Source organism: Microtus ochrogaster, unplaced genomic scaffold (assembly GCF_000317375.1).
Source record: "Microtus ochrogaster isolate Prairie Vole_2 unplaced genomic scaffold, MicOch1.0 UNK54, whole genome shotgun sequence".
Classification (NCBI taxonomy): domain Eukaryota; kingdom Metazoa; phylum Chordata; class Mammalia; order Rodentia; family Cricetidae; genus Microtus; species Microtus ochrogaster.
The window spans coordinates 1,737,222-1,754,695 of NW_004949152.1; the positions used below are offsets into that span (position 1 = coordinate 1,737,222).

Genomic DNA, 17,474 nt, shown 5'->3' on the forward strand with positions numbered 1-17,474 from the left:
TCACCTGCTCATGCTCCATAAATGAGAATTACAGTGGTGGCCTGTTCTCTTGATTCTGCATAGCCAGTCAGACCTCACTAGGTCCCACAGGCTGTGGTTACACTATGTGTAACTCCTCTCTCTAAATAAACATGCACTCTGAGGAGTCATATACATGAGGTATTTATATACATGCAAACATACACATACACACACATACACACACACACACACACACACACATATATATATATATATATATATATATATATATATATATATACATACACATACACACATATATATGATCAGTGGGGGAAGGGTGGTAGCCAGACTAGAAAATATGATGCAAAGCACAAAAACTAGAACAGCAATAATGTGGATGTGTGTGTCTGGGGGAGTACAGAGGGAGATAACATTATAAATTCAAGGCAAAGAATGTTCTCCCTTTTCTACATATAGGAGAAAGCTGCAATTCTTCCTAGGACAAGTTCTAGGAAGACTATGGGGCTTAGGCTACAAAGTACACTCAAGGCAAAGCTGAGACCTCGCCATCAGTGGGGACGGAGACAGCTAACTCATCTGTCTCTAGGCTTTGGGAATGTGACAGAGCTCAAAGGGACACACTCCTTTGAAAGAGCATAGGTTGGAACAACCAAGCATACAGATGGAGTATGAATTCACTTATTTTGATAATAAAATGATTTCCTTTGGATGTCTGAGGAAAAACGTATCCTTAAAATAGTTTTCTTTCAATATTTATAATTTAAAACAAGCATGTGGAAAAGTCCCCAGAAGCAAGTCTTGTGGTACAGAAACAATTACTGCCTCTTTATGCAACATGGCATAGATAAGTCTGGGAAACACTAAGTTTTTGTGTTCACACAGAAGCTTGGCTATTATGTATTTTAATGTGGTGACCACAGAGTTCAGGGTGCATGAGGGTAGGTAGCAGTGAAGAAGAGGGGTGAACCCCTACTCACAAAGTGCCCTGTTACCTACATCTAAGTGGCACTCACCAAGAAAGGCATCCCACTTTCATCTTGCTTTCTAGGAATGAGGCAAGGCAGGCCCATGCCCATGCACTACATCGCTCATGCCCATGCACTACATCTAAGAACTGGGACAACCTGCACCCCTACTACTGCAGGGCCAATTGAGGAGCTAAGCCCGCCCAAACCTAACTTTACTGATGGCTGTACAGAAGAAATGCCAGACTCTGTCTTTCTGACTTTATAAAGAACTTAGGAGTGTGCTGTAGGAAGTCTTATAGCTAGTGGTTACCCGCCCACTGGGGCATGGCCTCTTATACTATATAAGCTGATGCAGAGCATGCGCCCAGCCTCTTTTCCGGCCTCTCCCTCTGTTCCAGTTGCGGATTTTGGTTTCTGATCTCCGTTCCAGCAGAGGATTCTGATTTGTGAGTTTACCCCTACATAAATAACCATCTATTTCTCAATTTTGAGCTAGTGTGGGATTTTTCTTAAGCGTCCATTCCACAGCAGTGGGCCTGCATTTTTGGAGATTTTATTCTTTTGTGGGTTATACCTTTATTGAAATTTAATTCATATTATGAAGGGCAACTGTTCAAAGCAACGACTTGGCATTTTTAAATTCTATTTAGAGTTGCACCATCATTACCACAATTAACTCCAGGATAATCCTGACACTCCATATGAAACCCTTGCCCGTTAGTGTCATTTCCACCAGCACTAAATTGCTTCATGCTGTAAGTTGATGATGCTGAAGTCACACACACACACACACACACACACACACACAACACACACACCTACCTGTCTGTTGCAGCATGCATCAGTATTTCAACCTGGTTTACTGTCAAACAGTAGTCCCTTATATGGATATGGGATGAGCACCTGTGCTGTGTCCAGTTTGGGGCTATTATGAGCATTCACGCACAAGTTTGATTTCTCTTTACCATATATCCAGGTATAGGACTGCTATGCCATAGAGTGCCAGCATTCAGCCTTTGGAAGTACCAGACTACACCAGAGTCACTAAAGAATATAGGGCATTCCTTCCAGCAGTACAGATGAGCTCTTGTTTCTGCATAGCTTTGCCAACATTATTCCCTTCGTCTGACTCTGGCCATCTTAGTGTGCGGATGGTATCTAACTGTAGCTTGTCCCACATCCCCACACTTGGTGGTATCCTCTGAAGAATCAAGCTATAAGACAAAGCACAGTCAACCAGCTGGGCACTGGGGCTGCTGCTCAGTGATTGCCTAACATGTGAAAAGCCTTAGACTTCATCTCTAGCAACCCGTAATTAGTTAATTCATTCATTAAGACTTGGATAGGAAACCAGTCTATGATCCTTGTCATTACTGCCCTGTTCTCTAAAACCCTAGAGTGACTGTTTATAACTCCCATCCTGATCTCAGGTGATAGGCTGACTGCCAGCCATTGCCCAGTCACTGGGCTGGGAACGTAATTGGGGACCTCAGAAGTTCTCTGACATCACTGTAAGCTTCTCATAAATTTATATTCATATGTCCAGCTGTCCAACCAAACTTAAGAGAAATGTTGATCTCAGCCATTTGAACCCAAATAACATATACATACACACACACAAAAATAAATTAGCCTCATTTTCTTTGCTTTGACCATGGTAGGATCATGACCATGATCACCCATGGAAGTCTAAAGTTATCAGCACAGCTAATGGCATTTACCTACTTCATGAAATAAAACCCTTGGCTGGTAAGATGGCTCAGTAGGCAAGACACTTGCTGCCAAGCCTGAGGACCTAAGTTTCACCCCTGCGATCAACACAGAAACTGTGGAAGGAAGGAACTGACCCCTACAAGATGTCCTCAGACCTACACACATACACACACACACACACACACACGCACACGCACACACACACACACACACACACCACACACACACACACACACACAAATACACACATGTAATAATTTTTTTTTTTAAAGAAACAGTTCCAAAAAGCACAATAAGCTTATCCTATATTGTGAGTAAACTTGAAAACTGCAGCCACCTCAAGCCAGAGCTTAAAAGTAAGTAAATAAAGACAGAAGGCAAATTAGACGAGAGTGATTTCCCGGGTGAGCGTGCTTCCACAGCCCTATGACAAATTGCTCACTCAATTGCTCCTGCCACATTCAGTAAAGTGTGGGTCATCACGTTTTATTTTTGCTTACCTCTGCCACTCGGTGGGTGGAGCTAAACCGAGGCTGCGAACCAGCCAAAACACAGTGCTGGTGGGTGGCATTGAGATCGTCTGCAGGAAAAACGCAGAACACAAAAAACAATTAGTGTTTATTAGTCAGTGCACACTACCTACTGTTTAACAATCACAAAGTAAATAGTAACGGTATCATCCAAGAACTACAATCACCACGGAATTAACCTTACCTTGTACTTTGTCTTTGCTAGGAAGACCACATCAATATTGCATGTATACGTATAAAATGAATCATTCAAACCAGGATTCTTGTATATGTGTACAGATATAGGTTTCATAAATAAATCACCCACACCAAGATGCTCTCAATAATGCTCAGGGCTATCCTTGGCAAGCATGGCAGATAGCCTCCTGCTAACATGCGGCTTCGTGATGCTCATCCACAACCGCGTATTCTGTCTGTGGACTGAGCTTTCCCTCGTCCACAATTAGAACTACATCATTAGCAGAAGCCAGAATCTTTTTCAATTATTTGGAAATAAGCATCTTTTATTCCAAGTTCATCTTTGTCTATCTACTTAAAAGTGTTCATTTTGCTTTGACAATTAACCAACCAAGCATGTTTGGCTCTTGGACCAAAATTCAAGTTTATGGATGATTCTGAAAACAGAAAAAACAAACAAACAAGCAAAACAAAGCAAAACAAAAAAAGGAGGGGTGACCCATTAGTTGAAGAATACTCTTAAAACCACAAGCACCAAGAGACAAATCGGGATCTAGGTTTCTGTGTATTCTAAATACTGATGCTATTGCCAGGGTCTCAATCACATTCACTTAAAGCATTATCTCAGTTATTATAGAGACAAGAATTGAACAGCTGGTGCCTCAAAAACATGTGATTTCTACATTAGGCAACAGGCCTCTAGCAGATACCAAGACAAACAATGACTTCCACTAAAAGCATTCAGATCACCTCTAAACACAGAAAAGAAACACAAAGGACAAATGGAAGGCTTCTGCTCCCTGACAACATGAAGTAACAGTAACAAGGCTTACCCACTACCTTTAACAATTAAATGCTTTTAAACAATAAAAAGTAACACAGCAAAACAAAAATCAAAGGTTTCCAAAAGAGAGCAAGGAGAAACAGAACAGGCAGGTTTACAACCCCCCCCCCCAACTTACTGCCTGGAAAGGGGTTCAAAGACAGAGTGGGAAAGTGAAGGGAAAGGAAGCGACAGAGATTAGGGGGTGGAAAGCCAAGACAGCAAGATTCCTAAAATGTACTAGATTGCGGATGGGGAGTGGGGATAAGGGGGAACACGCTGCAGTCGTTGGCAAAGCACCAACCAGTGTATGTATGAGTGAAAATTCCCAAGGGATGAAAAAGAAGCCTCAGAGAACAGCAGCCTGAGCAAACCCCTTACCTCACCCCTGACCTAGAATGTGAGCTCAGGAGAGGAAATGCTCCTAGGACAAGGCACCAGGTAAGTAAGACTCAGGAAAAGTGTCACCATAGTAACAAAGTTAAACTAGTGCTAGAGGAAGGGTTGTGAGAGATATACCAAACAAGTCGAAACTAAGTCTCTAAAGACTCCAATTTATGTAAGTAAATTAATTATCCCTTGAGGCATAATTTAACATCATTTAAAAGACTGCAACAAAACAGACATGTGTCAAATACCACATATTCTAGTATTCATTGAAAAAATAACAGGAAAAAACCTACATCCACATTAGACATATACGGATCTTTCTTTTAGATACATAAACTTTCATCTTATACACGTAAATAGAAGCTTCTGAAAATTAGATATTTAGTATCTGAAATTTAAGAGGTCACTAAATGAGATTAAAGGAAATTTAGTTGTAAAGGAGAAAAAAAATGAGTGAACAAAAACACATGAGGAAGAAAAAGACCTCTCCAAAATAAAAGAAACAATTTTAAAAAGACCTCAAAAGATGAGAGTTCATCAATGTCCAGGAGCACAAAACCCCCAGGACCAAACTGAATCATAGGTGAGCAGACCATTTCCCTCTTGCTCACCTCACCACTTCACTGAACACACGCTTAATGCAGCTCCGTTACCAGAAATATCACGTTATCCACAAAGAAGAAAAATTCTAAAAGTAAAGTTTGAAAGAATAAGCAAAATAAGAATCAAAAGAATCAAAGAGGGGGGAGTTTTAGATAACATGTATTAGGCAGATAAGAGGAAATAAGTAAATCAATACTGCCAAGACCTGAAAGTGTAATCTGCTTCCATTGGCTACTGGCAGATGATGCCCTCAAGGATCACTTATCTTGCAACATGTCAGAGTTTCTTTCCCTTTTTAGGCTGGATAATACTTTATTGTATATATATACTACAGTCTGTTTAACCATTAATTAATGGATGGGCACTTGGCTCACTTCCATCTTTTTGCCAATGCGAATGACCACTGGGTACAGGGATTTCTTTGAGAGGACTGACTTCAATACATTTGATACATAGTTAGAAATGGGACTCCCGGCTTGTAGAGTGATTCTGTTTTAACATTTGAGAAAATGCCAGTCTTCCATAGCTTGCACTTCCATCATTAGCACACGAGCTTTCTAGTTCCTCCACCGTCTTACCAACATTTGCTAGTTTCTGTTTCACTTTTTTTTTTAAATCATGGTAATATCAATTGGGTGTGAAGTAACCCAGGGCTTTTGATGTACATTTCCTGATGAGTCATTTTTTCAGAGCACAATTAAATAACCTGGCCAATCAAATTGGTCATGGGTGTCTAAAATCAAATCATCAAATTCTCAGCATATAAAGAAAAATATTTGTGACTTCCCAGAGCATCATGATGACTCCTCAGACATTCTACTGAAGATGGAGCCACAGGACAGACAGCAGATCAGGAACTTTACCGCGAATGAAAGGACAACCCTGGCGCCTCAGATTATCCATGTGCAAGATCTAAACAAACACCAACTGTAGCACCACACTGTTGGAAAAGGAAATTTATTGATTCAGATTCTACAATGCATATTGTCCCAACTAAGAAGGGGGAGAAATTCTGAGAAAAACCTGAGAAATTCACCATTCAGAAACACAAGATCCCTAAAAGACCAAGAAATAATCAGTAAGATAGACCACTCTCCTCCCACTACACCTCACCACCTTCCTAAAAGCCTAGTTAATGCAGTTCTATTCACCTGGGATATCCTGTTACATATCATGAAAAATATGAAAAGGCATTCTAAAAGGCAAAAAAGCAGAGCTTGAAAGAATGAGCAAACATCAGAACCAGTGAGATATGACAAGAATGTTAAAATTATCAGACCATTAATTTTTAAAAACTGTGATTAATATACTAAGGATCTAAAGGGAAAAGTAGACAACATACAAGAACAGATGGAGAACTTGAGCAAAGGGTGGGGATTCTAATCATCAAAGAGGAATGCTCGAGATCAAACCCCTACCAGCAATGCTCAGCATTTCTGATGGGCTCATTAGCAAACGGGACATGACAGAGGAAAGATCTCAAAGCTGAAGATATGTTAATAGAAACTTCCCAAACTGAAAATCAAAGAAAAAAAAAAGACTAGAAAAAGTAGACTATGGAAGAACTATGACACAGCTATAAAAGGTATAATATATGTATAATGGGAATACCAGAAGGAAAACACTGAACGGAACGGAAGAAAATTAGAAGCAATGATGAATAAAAATTGCCATAAGTCATCATCACACACCAACCCACGGAAGCTCAGGAAACATCAAGCAAAGTTATGTGTCAATAACAAAACAGCATCCAGTATTTGCTTAGGTCCTACGCGTTGTTTTTATTTGTTTTGTTTTGTTTTGTTTTGTTGGTGCTGGGAATGAACCCAGGGCATACTAAGCATGTTCTCCACCACTAGGCTACACCTCCACCCTGACATAGCACATTCAAATTTCAGGAAATCAAAGACAAAAGAAACTGAATGTATCCAGAAGAGAAAACAATTCATCTATTTGGGAGCAAAGATAAAAAAGACATCTGACTTCTCCTCAGCAACCATAGGGAAAGACCTGCGGGGAGTTAAACAGTTAGCACTGGCAATGCAAGGTGAGCGACCCAGAGCTCTACCACAGGAGAGTGCCCTTCCAAAAGGGGAAATAAAGACTTTTTTCAGATGTGTGAAAACCAAAGTAATTGTTTAGACTCACATTTCAAAAATGTTAAGCTTGTCAGAAGAAGAACAGTGAACAGTGTGGGTCTGAAACTCAGCCTCCAGCAGTCAAGAAGACATTTCAGAAAGAAGGAGCAAACATTAAAAGCTACCATCTTTTACTCTTGTTCTCAAAGACAACAACTCGTTACGAATGTCTACGTGGACCGCAATAAATGACAGAAAGGGTATGAAGGATGAGGTGAGGAACTGGGACTGCTTTGCAATTTAAGTGTGCCTCAGCAATGGCTACGTAGTAGAGGGCTTCCTAAAGACAGCTCTGGATCAGTGGTAAACATGACTTACAAATTCCAGGGCACTAGAAGTCTCAGTAATACATAAAACAGAAAAAAAAATCACACAAAATATTCAAAACCACAAATGGCAGAAAGGGAAGGGGTTAATTCTTTTGAACAAAAGCAATCAGAAAGCAGTGCAAACATGGCAGTTACTACGTCGACTAGATCAGTAATCAGTCATCTAAATATACCAATAGCTTTCAGAGGATGACCCTGAGACAATTCAGTTTGTTGCTGCAAGGGAAAGGTACCCAAGCCTACTGAGGGAGGGTCGCCAGCCTCGGATCACACTGGAAATGACATAGGTGGGATCCGACCCCAGCTATAAAAGCTGTACAAGAAAACCATCATGCATACTAGTTCCAGGTTCAGCTCCTTCCTGACTCTAGGACTTGGACAATTACTGTGACCTTCCTCCATAGCTGTCTCTCTGGGGAAACTACGAACTTAATAGTTCCAAATTTGATTCATAGTCATCAAATTCTTGAAAAGGAGAAAGGGCAAGAAATGCGCTTGCAGTTGATCCGTGTAATGTTCTGGGCTGACTACAGATGTGTTTGCTTGTATGGATGCTGCTATCCCCAAGGTTTGCCTCTTGGATATGAAACTTGAAAATTGTTTCTGAATTTTATTGGAAAAGTTGAGATCATCAAAGTTAAAAAGAAAAGCCCAACTAAACATTGTCAATAAGAAACACAATCTAAGTGAAAAACAAATTTAAGTAAAGTGTTTTTACTGGAAAAAGGTATGCCATACTATATTAGTCAAGAGAAAGTCAGTTGAAAAGAAGGGTACAGGGATCTGGATTCACAGTGGGGACCCTTATGACAAGTTACCTTGTCATGTGACTTCACCAAATGCGCAGCTGAGCACCACTGTGGCTGCAAGGCACTAGGTGAACAAATAGAAACTGAACGTGGAGAAATAATTCATAATAAACATACTGAATAATGTATAGTAACAAAAAAGAAAGCTATGTGGTTATATGAATATCAAAGAGCAGACTTCAGGGAGGACATGATACAACCATAATTCTTTGGTTCTCTGAGAAAATATAAAAATCTTTAATGTTTATCCACCTAACTGTAGAACTTCAAACTATGTACCTGATAGAACGGTAAGGATTATAGATGGACACTTAATTCCTCTGTCAAGAAAAGGAAAGATACCAGAGAGAGAAAACCATTAAGGGAATAACTGAACTCAATGACTGGAGTCGGTTTCGCCTGAGTTTAGTAGGAATGCACATTCTTTTGCTGGATAAAGGAGTCAGATGAAACGGACTCCAGGGGAGACCACACTCTGGACCACCTTATACACATTCGTAATTTTAACACAACTAGAACCATGCCATCTCTGCCCTCAGATCACAAGGGAATTAGCAGCAGCAGCAATACAATGATTAGCAGAAAGACAGCTGAAAAATTCCCAAACACGTAGAGGCCGAAAAATATACTTCTACATTATACAAGTCACAGAAAAAAAATCTCAAAAAAATTACAAAAGATTATGAATTAAATGAAAGTAAAATTCTACAGACGCTTCCTGTAACTGGGACACAGCACCTCAGAGGGTGAATTGGAGGAGGAGGATGAATTATGAGACTTCAGCCAGCTGGCACCATCATTTTAGGCCTACGGCAAGGCATAAACACTTTGGTGAAGAGGCATAGTGGAGGAAAGTGCTCACTTCACAGAGGCCATGAATGGGTAGACAAGAGAAAGGGACCAGGACACGATATCCCTAACAATGATATCCCCAGTCCCCTTCTTGGGACCTACATTCTCAGAACAGCTCCCACCTCCCAGTGGTCTAAATGGCTCACCCTGTGGGTGTTCCCATCACCATGAGCTAATCAGCAGCAGAGCTCTCTGGTCCAAGCCCTCACCCATCAGGATTTGGAGGAAGCATTTCCTATCTGCAGCACAGCAGGTCACACAAACATGCCGGGTACACTGTGAACGCCTTGAAGAAAATGTCCTAGCAGCAATTGTGTGCTATTTAAAAGGAAGAAAGCTCTGGAACCAATAATGTGAGCTTTTATTTCAGAAAACTGGAAGAAGAGTAAACTGATCTAGCACAAACACAAGAAAATGAATGAAATTAAGAAAAATTAATGAAATAAAAATAGAAAACAGGGAAATCTGTTCAAAGTACAATATATTCTTGTATTAAAAGGCCCTTATGTAAAAATACAACAGGCAATGAACATATATAAAGGAAAACATTAAATTATACTTAAAAACAAAAAGGGAAACAAACCATCTATGAAGCCAAAAGCTGCTGCAGCCAAATCATCAATAAATCAATAAGACTCTAGACAGGCTGAGAAAAATTAGAACAAGACACAAATTACTAATATCAGAAATAAATGAGTAATCAAAACTACAGATATCATGGACATTAAAAAATAATACATGAATGCCACAACTATTTCTATCCCCTAAATTAGTAACCTAGGTTAAATGAGCCACTTTTTTGAAAAGCATAAACTGCTAAGTTTCATATACAAATAAATAAATATATACAAATAAATAATATAAATACACAATACAAATAATCCCAACTCCATTAGCTGAATAGACAATTAATAACCTCCCAAAACCCAAAGCAATTTATGCTGATAATATCCACACTGTATTTTATCAGACATTGGTAGGAGAAAGTTTAGGGAGCCTCTAAGGAGGTGAAGGTATGGACACTCATTCTACGAGGTCAGCTTTTCCCTAATACCAAACACAGAAAATTGTACAAGAAAACTAAAGCACAACTTCTCATTAGCCCAGGGGCAAAACTCCTCAAAAGATATTAGCAAATTGAATTCAACAGTGAATTAAAGGAATTATTCATTGTAACCAAGTGGGATGGAAGGCAGGTTGAACATCTGAAAATCAATTGATGCGGTCCATCTGATCAAAGAGCTAAAGACATGTATGATCAAAGCAACAGATACAGAGAACAATGTGATGGGATCTAACATCCACTCATGACGGAAAATGGTCAGCATGCCAGAAAGAGAGAATTTCCCATAGAGAATATAAACTCCTAACCCAACCTCAGAACCCCACAGTTGACACTTAAGGGTCACGCTGAAGTAACAACCTAAGTCCCTTTCCTCTTGCCACTTCGTGCGGCAGCAGACAAGCTCAGGCTGAGAATGATACAGCGAAAGGATCCGAAGGGCACACAGGTTTAGAAAAAAGAAATAAACTTTGTTCGCATCTGACAGGACTGTCAACGCAAAAACAAAACAAAACAAACAAAAAAACAAAAAACAAAAACAATCCCCCCCACACAAATAAACCAGACAAAATAATAACAACCGCCCCACACAAATAAACCAGACAAAATAATAACAACCGCCCCACACCTAATAAGCAATAAGCCATTGTAACAAGACTGCATAATACAAGATTAAAATTAAAACTCACTTTCTATTTAGCAACAATGAAATTAAAAATTAATAATATGATTTATATTAGCATACCTTTAATTAAATATGATACAATTCCAAAATATATATTAATCTATGACTGGGGGTTTATCTCAGTGGCAAAATACTTGTCTGGCACGAACTTTGGAATTGGATCCCTACCACTGAGCCATGCTGGTGGAGGAGTTAACGGACCAAGCATGTGGAAAGCTGTTCCACGTTCATGGCTCTCAGACTCACAGTCACAATATCAGCAATGATCTGCCTGGTCTATAAATTAGCACAAACCCAGTGAAAATCCCAGCAAGATAACTAGTTCTAAGGTTTAAATGGAGCCAAAGAGAGCCCAGAAAAGCTAACACAATACTGAGGAAGAAGTAATTTTAAGGAATAGTGTGTGTGACTTTACACAGGATTCTATTTTAGAGCTCCATAATCGAGACACTGCGATAGCGGTGAGCAAACACATAGATCAATGAAACAGAAACTGGGTCCCAATATAGAGCCATATAAATTAAACTGACTGGTCGCTGACAAGAGAGCACAGAAAATTCATAATTTGGAGCAATGACAGTACAGTCTTCCCAACAAATGATCTGGGACAACCGGACACTTGTGCCCACATAGAAACACAAAGGGGATGGGAACTTTATCCATGGTGGCTACTACCTGGCACCAAGAGAGAATAGATTGGCTGTGGTATGCTCAACAGTGGAATAATATTCAGAAGTTAACCAGAAAAAAAAAAAAGTATACACAGGTGAAGTAAAAGGAGCGGGCCGCGACCCGCTGCCTGGCTAGTTTATACCCGAAATAACCACACACAAATTGTATTCATTTAAACACTGCCTGGTCCATTAGCTCTAGCCTCTTATTGGCAAATTCTCACACATTAGTTTAACCCATCTCCATTAATGTGTATTGCCACTTGACTGTGGCTTACCGGCATGAGTCTAACCAGCATCCATCTCAGAGAGGAGAGCCATGGCGTCTGCCACACTGCCTTCTTCCTCCCAGCATTCTGTTCTGTCTACTCTGCCCACCTAATTTTCTGCCCTATTAAAAGGCCAAGGCAGTCTCTTTATTTAACCAATGAAAGTAACACATAGACAGAAGACCCTCCTACACCACACAGGGCCCTTAAGTCCATAGTGCTAAGTGTCAGAGGTTACCCTGGAAGGGCAGCCCACTGTAGGATTGCACCTCTGTGACATCCTGAGAAAGACGGAACTACAGAGACAACAAACAAAAAACCAAAAAAACCAAAGATTTTCAAGATTAGGGTGGAGAGAGGGAAAACCAGGCAAGCACAGAGTGTTTCAGGGCAATGGAACTATGGACTTTGAGGGACAGTACCATTTGCTTACTCTCTCTCTCACTGGCAAGTCCATTCCTTCACTGGCATTAGAGCCTGCTTCTTCAAGATTCCAGAATATACTGAAGACAAGCTGAGACATCCAGTCTCATGGACTAAGCACTGGATTCTTGGACTTTTTGTTGATAGACAGTCATTACTGAACTAGCTATAAATGTTGACAGGTATGTTCACTCTATCAGGCATGATCCGCTAGAGAACTTTGACTAATAATACATTTCTCCAATACTGAAGCTCTAGGTACACACTTAACACGTGAGTCCATGAATTTAAACTCAGATCCTCATGCTGGCAGAGTGTACTCTTATCTGATGTGCTATCTCTTCCACTCTGGAAAGCTCTGTAAGACTGCCTAGTTCCTCATTTTGGCGTTACTAATATGTAGGCATTTAAGTACATAATACCATTCTTTCATGTTTGAGTAACAAAATCTCTTCATGTGATACTTAATTTAAAAACAGGATAAGCAACCACTAAGCATCAAGCATTATCCTGGGTGCAGAGAACAAAGCAAAGCAGCAGTTCTAGTGAAGGTTCTGTTACACAAAAAGATGCAGGATGAATACATCCATGTGGGGATGTTAATAGGCGGAATAGCCTACGCTTTGAGGACTTGTGGGATGTTTGCAAACTACTTCAGACAGAACATCCACGACACTGAAGCTGGGATCTGAAGCATGAGACAGCAATGCCAAGATCTCAGGCAGAGCAAATGACGAGGGCCAGGGCCCTGAAATGGAAATGGGCTTGGTGCACTTGAGAAAAAAGGCCAGTTGATTGTCACATAGTAAGAAAGGCACAGAGGGAAGTTGGACAAAATTTTAAGGGTCTCTGACGGTCATGAAAAAGGATTTGGAGTTTGTTGATGTTTGAAAATGACGTTCCTCCACAGGCTCACATGCCTGAACATTTGGTCCCAGTTACTGGTGCTGTTTTGGAAAGTCAAAGATCCTCTGGGAGGTAGAGTCTCAATAGAGGAAATGGGTCACAGGAAGCAGCCTCTCAGGTTTGGTAGCCTGACCCTACTTCCCATGTGGTGTCAACTTCCCACATGTGATCAGTCAGCTGTCACACGTTCGGCTGCCAGGCCATCCTATAGTGGACTATATTAAACTGTAAAGTAAAATAGACCCTTGCTCCCTTAAGTTTCTTCTTGCCCGGTATGCAGTCATAGCAACAAGGAAAGCGACTAAGGAGTGGGCAGGGTGGAAGAGATGGCCCAGAGGGTAAAGTGCTTGCCAGCGAGGACTTGTGTGGATCCCCAGCACCATGTAAAAGCTATGCCAAGCAGCACACATCGGCTGCCACAGAGATGGAAACGGGTATATTCTTGGCCCGTTTACTGTTCACTGGCCAGCTAGCCAGGTCAAACTGTTGTGCTCCAGGTATAGTGAGAGAACTTGTCTCAAAAATTACAAGGACGAGAGTAATTGAGGAAGACACCCAACATCAAACTCTGGTCTTTCCAATACAGAGGAACATAACCACACAAATACGTACAAATCACACAGAGTGAGTGAGTGAGTGAGTGAGTGAGTGAGTGAGTGAGTGAGTGAGTGAGGAGAGAGAGAGAGAGAGAGAGAGAAGATAACTGCTACAGTTTTAGTTTAGATACTCTGGAAAGTACTTAGAAAAATCACGAGGCCTAATTATTTTTAAATGACTCTAGCAGCTGTACAGAAACAAGAGATGATACTGTGGTTTGGATATGGCCTGGGTTCCCTCTTGGCTCTGAGTATTGAAATTTAATGTCTGCTGTGAGGTACTGAGAAAGTACAGAGTTAACCTGACTAGGGCACTTGGAGGCCAAGGTCTTTGGGGAAGTGATGAGATAAAGTCGTTAGGGTGGAGCTCCATGATTGAATTCTGGTAACATAATAGGAAAAGTAAGAAAAACAAGGCAGGAGTGTGCGTGCGCACACACATGCACACACGCACACGAAGGGGCAGAGGCGCTCTGTCTCTTACCATGTATTACTTGGTGTGAGCTCAGGACTCCATCAGCAGGACCATTACCATATGTGATCTCATCGTGGATTTCCAGAAGTTTGAGATAAATAAACATCAACATTATAAGTTAGCCTGCCTAGTAGAAGCCTGAAAGAAAGCAAGAGCTGACACCAGAGAACTAGTGAGGAGGCCTGTAGTAGGGCACAAGTTGACAGAGACCCGTGTGGCAGGGAGAGATGGCGAAGAATGACTGGATTCAGAAGGCTTCAGGGAAAGCTATGGAATGCTATAGAACCATCAGTGCATAAGTGAGTTAAGAGGGAGAAACAACAGGATTAAGATCAGTTCTCTTAGGGCTTCAAGGAAAAACTGACCGGAGGTGAGTAAATCCCAAAACATTAGAACATGATACAGACGACAATAGAAAACACTGGTTGGTATGTCTGAATGAAACATCTGTGGCATGTGCATGTATGTACAGACAAACACAGCAATACCGAAGACCAAAGCCAATCCGATTGTGCAGACTTGGTGCCCAGTCTGACAAGGAGAACCAAATGGACATCCTCTCCTCAAGGATGCCATCTCTGAGGACTAAGGACACACTTAAGGCATCTGTAGAGGCCCTCTGGAGTGTGCCATCCTCATCATTTGCCTAAAAGAGTTTCAGAATCAAGCAGAGAAATGAAAGGCAGGAGTCAGAGGGGATCCATGGGCCAGACTTCTAGAAAGAAATGTAGCAGGTCTAGGAAATGCACACAGATGCCATGTAAATGAACGGCCTTGTTATACTGCACTATCAACATCAGGACCACAGACATCACTAAGGAAATGTCGTCTGTATTTGTTAAGTGCTTTTATTAACTGAATGGCAATGAACCTACACGACTAGAGCTAATTGGCAAACACCCTACGGAGGAATTATTTGGTGTGTGAACCTTTATTTATATCTTGGCAAATCTCTAATCAGATGATTCTTTTGAATAGGCTTCCAAATGCCTCTAATCCTTTGTGACTTTTTCGGGGGTAGGGGCCTTGAATTTTCATTTTAGAACTAATTTGTCTAAAACTCCAAGTCTCTAAAGGTGGTTCGGTTTATGGATTGAACATCTCAAAAGATATACTGAGACATTCATTCCCACTTCCTGCGTCTATTCTTAATAAATTTTAGAAAGAAAACATTGAAAGCCCATGGCTTTATTGGCAGCATCCTTGAACATAGCTAAGAGACTACCTGTAACTACGGCTAGAATCAGGGCTTACAGATCAGTAAACAAAAGAGCAATCTAAACAGCACTGTGGCCGTGGGTGAAGAGTGCCCTGAGCATTCACTGGAGCATGAAATCTCATCTCACATATAAAAGCCACAGATGCAGAAGTGTCATGGCAACCAATCTGTGTTTTAGCATGAATAGCCCCACAACCTGAGACCCCTTCACTCATGGATAAACCAAGACAGGTGGACACCCTAAATCTGCCTAGATCCTGACGTCCTTGGTTTTGTCATTCAGTGAGTCACGGGAAATGACTTCACCCAAATTTCTTAGAGTAACAATCAGGAGCTTGGCTCACGGCACTCCTGAAGAAAATAGGCTGCAGAGTGAAATCCAATCTCCTTGGGCTCCCACAGCCACTGAAGCTCTTCATTCTCGCTCACCTGTCCATTCTCATCTCTCAATCTTAATATTTATGACCTGATTTTTTCCCCCTAGATGTTGGGACACCCTTGAGTGAGAGCATTTTCAGAACTGAATAGCTGATAAGAGGGGGAAGGGAAACTTCCGGCAAGATGTCAGACTAGACAAAGACACTGGTTTCCTTGTGCCCAGAGAAACGGGCTCAGTCCTCCAGAAGCCAGTGTCTGTGCTAGAAACGGCATGGGTAGAGTTAGATTAAAGAAGGGAAAGGAAGTAGACATGTGGCTATCTCTCAAAGGGCAGCCTGCTTAATAAATATGCAGCTGGATCCCGAGAGGAGTGCTGACCCTCTGCCACAGAACCTGGAGAAGCCTGTGGAGCTCAGAGGCCAGGGCTCTTGTCACTGAGGGACATCACTGGACACTACCATGCTGCTGCTACCAACTGTGCTCTGAGAAGAGAGACAGGCAGGTCTGAAGCGAGGACTTGGAACAAAAAGCAGTGCTACCATGAGTCACATCTACTCATGCACAGGCATCGCTGTCACATGAAGACACATACAAGTTATGACCCATGCTCCACTTTGCCGAGCTGCCATCTTGGCTGTGGGAGTAGCCCTCCTTTTATAAAGATAAACAGGCAAGAAGAAGTCACTGATGCAGGCAAAAATATTACAGCCCAAAGAAACGGAACCACTTTGACTGGCAGAGTCTCTCTCTGTAAGGGGGCTCAAACTGAGAAAAAGCACGCTGGAAAATTCTCAACTTTTTTAGAAAACAAATTTAGTGTCTACTGAGTCTCGGTGCTGCAGCAGTTAGAAGGCCAAAGCCGACGCGGAAACAGAATCATACGAGATCAGAGAAGACTGCTGGAGTTAGTTTTGTTTTTAACTAGACACCTGGCATGAATGGCAAATGACTTGCTGGGGGAAAAAATTAACTACTGAAGTAGATGAGTGAGCTGAGAAGAAATAGCTCTGGAACTCAGAAGGAAATGAAAAGACAGCCATAGGAGAGACAAGACACTGAAGTATCTATCACTGAAACTCGAGAAAGAAAGATAGCAAGAAAGAAATAATATACCTGTTTCCAAAGCTGTGAAAAGACCTGAGTTTGTGCTTAACCAAGCATGTTAATACATTCAGAAAAAAATTATATATAAAACAGTGTGACCAGGTATGGTGGTGCCCAACTTAATCTCAGAACTCAAGAGGCAGAGGCAGGTGGATCTCTGAGTTTGAGGCCAGCCTGGTCTACATATGGAGTTCCGGGCCAGCAAAGCCTACATGGCAGGACCCTGTCTCAAACAATAAACAAACAAACAAAAAATTACAAATGTTGTATGACAAACATCATCATCAATTTCACCAGATTTTTTTTTTAATTTTTTTTTTTTAATTTTTTTTTTGGTTTTTCGAGACAGGGTTTCTCTGTGGCTTTGG

General features: G+C 41.2%; 1 protein-coding gene across 2 annotated transcripts in view; it reads right to left on the reverse strand.

The window, feature by feature from the left end:
• Fto (FTO, alpha-ketoglutarate dependent dioxygenase) overlaps positions 1 to 17,474 on the reverse strand; it is a 344,281-nt gene that overhangs the window by 198,244 nt on the left and 128,563 nt on the right. For both annotated transcript variants that reach the window (XM_005369598.2, XM_026777285.1), the window contains exon 5: positions 3,167 to 3,246. In XM_005369598.2, coding sequence (XP_005369655.1) covers positions 3,167 to 3,246 — 80 coding nt within the window. The remainder of the gene's footprint in view (positions 1 to 3,166; positions 3,247 to 17,474) is intronic.